This window comes from Mustela nigripes, chromosome 7, assembly GCF_022355385.1.
Source record: "Mustela nigripes isolate SB6536 chromosome 7, MUSNIG.SB6536, whole genome shotgun sequence".
Lineage (NCBI taxonomy): Eukaryota > Metazoa > Chordata > Mammalia > Carnivora > Mustelidae > Mustela > Mustela nigripes.
In genome coordinates, this window is record NC_081563.1 from 7,828,936 (window position 1) to 7,832,694 (window position 3,759).

Sequence of the window (3,759 nt, forward strand, 5' to 3'; positions counted from 1 at the left end):
CTTTCTACAGCACCTTCTCTGTGTCAGGCTAATTCCGGAGGCTCATTTCCCCAGGCTGGAAGCAGGGGCTGGCTGAGGGGCCCCACGGCCAGGGATTATTGCTACAAGCAGGAAGTGTGTAATGGTTCTCATTTACTTGTAGTTGGAAGAGGAAAGGCTGGACCTTCCTGACAATAGAGGCAGAAAAACAACGTGACTACTCTGCCCATTTTATGCTCCGGAGGGAAACCAGAGCTCCCTCAGGGCACCAGCAGCCCCGTCTTGAAATGGCTCTGCCACCCAGGCAAGGGAGCCTTTGCTCCCCGAGTCTGAAGTCAGAGCGCCGTGTGAGGAGGCGGCTGGCTTGTGATGCTGGGCTCATGGCCACTGTGACCGCGTGATCGCCGCAAGGAAGCGGGAGCTACTGCTGCCTGTGGTCACGCTGGCGCTGGCGTCTGCGGGAATTCTTTGCATCAGATGCTACTTTGGCTGTCAACAGTGGTAGATGAGTTGAGAAATACATCAGAATATAGAGGGCTCTTTTGCCTTTCTTCCCTAGAAGAGAGTTGATATGTCTCTTTTCTTTTTTAAAGATTTATTTATTTATTTTTTTATTTGTCAGAAAGAGCGCGAGCACAGGCAGACAGAGTGGAAGGCAGAGTCAGAGGGAGAAGCAGGCTCCCCGCGGAGCAAGGAGCCCGATGTGGGACTCGATCCCAGGACACGGGGATCATGACCTGAGCCGAAGGCAGCTGCTTAACCAACTGAACCACCCAGGCGTCCCGATATGTCTCTTTTCTTAACATCGGTAGGCGACTTGTGAAAATCCATCTGGTATCTATCAAAAAGAAACCTATGACATTTTAAAAGTCGAGTTTCTAAAGGCCACAGTCATGATTATAACCCAATAAGAATTAGAAATAAGTAAGACTGGGGCATCTGGATGGGCTCCTCGGTTAAGTGTCTCACCCTCGATCTCAGCTCAGATCTTGATCTCAGGGTCGTGAGTTCGAGCCTCACTTTGGGGTCCACGCTGGGTGTGGAGCATACTTAAAAAAAAAAGGAAGGCTGATCTCCTGCCCCTCAATCTTGACTATTTAGAAATTAAAAATCCATTCCTGAATAATTAGCCAATTAAGGAGAGAATCAAACAGGAGGATTTCCATCTCAAAAGAAACGGAAAGGAGAGCACTTTATTCCAAGCCTGTGTGCCACGGCGGAAGAGGCGTCCAGAGGAAAATAAATAGCCTGAAATAGCTTTATTATTAAAGGAGGTGGGAAATAATAATGACAAGGAAGGAATCGTTTTAAGAAGTTTGGAAAAAGGACAATAGATTAAGCCAGTATGAGACAGAAACACAAAGCTAACTTTAAGGAAATAGAAAATAAACAGAAAACAGTAGGAAGGAATATAAATTTCTGTGCTGCTGCTTGGGGAGCGCTAAGCAGGGAAGTTCACCACGGACGACCCGAGGGACGTGTCTGAGCCGGGGTCGCACCTTCCGCTCAGCGGACTATGATGCGGCCGTGACCGTCATTGTAAAAGCATTTGTAAGAGGACTGGGTGAGATGTTCGTGTGCAGTGCAAAGTGCAGAATCAAAAATTTCATTTACAGAATGATCGTAACTGTGTGAATACAGTCTCCCGTTTCTCTCCTATCCCCAAGTTGTGAAGAAAATTAAGTCTGGAAAGAATGCATCATCCTAGCCCAGTGGGGATGAGGTGCTGGTGCTCGAGGACACAGAAGGACCTGGAAAACGTTGTGCTTATCTGGAAGAAGCCGGTCACCAAAAGACCATAGACCATAGGACTCCATTAATAGGAACTTTCCAGAGGATGCAAATCTACAAAGGCAGAGAGTAAATTAGCAGTTGCCAGTGGCGGGGGTGGGTTGGGAGATGCAGTGACAGCGTAAGAATACGAGGTTTCTTTTTGGGGTGATGGAGATGTTCTAGAATTGATTGCGTGAGGGTCACACGACACTGAGTACACTAAAACCCACTGAATTGTGTACTTTACCTGGCTAAATGGTCTGGGATGTGAAGGGTATCTTAAACTGCTAGCAAAGACATCACGGTGGTTATCTTGGGGGATGAGCACATCCGTGCTTTTTCCTTTTGTTTGTTCGCCGTCTTCTGTAATTTCTAGATTTCCACATTTTCCAGATGTAACTCCACATTACTTGGACAATGGAAATGGTAATAACTTTCCAAAACACTTTAGGGGAAGAATGTTAACAATTGGTCTTTTAGCAAAAAAGGCAGGGATGGGCAATCTGTGAGCCCACCTTCTGAGAAGGCGTGGGGTGGGGGGGTCTGGTCAGCCTGCAGTCTGGAGCCTAGCTGTCACGGGCGCATCGTGGCATTGCCGGCCGCTGTCGCACGCGTCAAGTGGCACGGGGCTGTTCTTCTGGGAGTCACAGAAAATAAACCATCATTTGAGCTCTCTTGAGGGCAGGATCCCATCTCAGGGAAAAACGGGGTGGGTGGAGGGGAAGACGGGGCGGGGGGGGGGGGGGGGGGGGGGGGGAGGGGTCTGTGAAACCAGGGATGACCGGTTTCTAGGGAAAAATGCGAAGAGGTGTCAGACTCTGCTATCGGAGTGCTAAATTAGAGATAGCTGTTACTTATATAACTTCCTGTAATTGCCAGGCAGGGGCTGTCGCTGACAGCCGCCCTCTGCTTGGATCCAGAGCCCTTCCCTCCTGGCGACCGGCTCACTTCTGCCTTTGGGCTCCGGGCGCAGGGTCAGCCTTTCCAACTGACGCTGAAATGTCATTTTAAACAGCAGCCTCTGCCGCCCTTTCTGAAGATGGGAAACTCTTACGCCGGACAGCTGAAGACGACGCGGTTCGAAGAGGTCTTACACAATTCCATCGAGGCGTCCCTGCGGTCCAGCAGCCTGGTGCCCCGGCCCGTCTTCTCCCAGCTCTATCTGGAAGCCGAGCAGCAGCTCTCTGCCCTGGAAGGTAGGAGATGCGCCGGGGTGGGTCCTGCGTCCGTGCAGCTCCTGTTAGAACAGAACTGGAAACTCCTTCTCCCCTCTGTGTGGAAAACATTGGGTCTAGCAGAAAAGAATTATTAGAAAAGGAAAGATGCACTTACATTTTTCCTGGGCTAAGACTGAGCTTCAGCCAAAAGGATGCAAAGAATGTGGTTATTCATTGGCTCACGGGGGAAGGAAGAGGGCTGTGTTGGGACTGTCGTGCCTGGGTTGTTTCTGATGCTTTTGATAGAAGGTTTGATGTTCTCCCTGGATAAGTCAGAAATTTTAACACCCCTTGGCCCTTGGTGATTTTTTTCCTTCTCTGTCCAGGAATTCATGGTCCTATCTTCGCAAAATAGTCTCTAGGTAGTTTCTCTTTGTGATTGCAGATACGAGAGCCCTCTAGAAACTTTGAAACACCAAGACTAAACCCTTATGAATTGAGTGTGTGCCAGGAATAAATGAATCAGTTATATTCAGGCGTGGGGACAACTTTAGGGATTTGCTTAATTATCCAGAGGATAAAATGGTTGTTTTCAGGCTTTAGTGTGTCTCTTTCATAGCCACGTGTTTTTTATGCCAGAAGTAACCCACAGCAGTCCATGGGATGAGACGGTGACCGTTACCTAAGTTCTTTTGGGCAGTGTATGCCTTCCGCTAGAAGTTCCCTGCAGACTTCACGTAGATATTGAAGGTGAAAAAGGAACATTGTTGAAAAGAAAAATGAATCAATTAAGAAGGCGTGCAGTATGCCTGGTCCTATACTGGGGGTTCGCCATGTGTATGGGTTAGTC

At 48.6% G+C, this 3,759-nt stretch overlaps 1 protein-coding gene across 1 annotated transcript in view; it reads left to right on the plus strand.

Annotated features, from left to right (window-relative positions):
- The first annotated feature begins 2,774 nt into the window (after window positions 1-2,774).
- The window catches only part of GREB1 (growth regulating estrogen receptor binding 1), a 72,731-nt gene continuing 71,746 nt past the window's right edge, over window positions 2,775-3,759 (plus strand). The window contains exon 1 of the mRNA XM_059405161.1: window positions 2,775-2,948. Within this exon, the coding sequence (XP_059261144.1) occupies window positions 2,792-2,948 (157 nt within the window). The 5' untranslated portion in view covers window positions 2,775-2,791. The remainder of the gene's footprint in view (window positions 2,949-3,759) is intronic.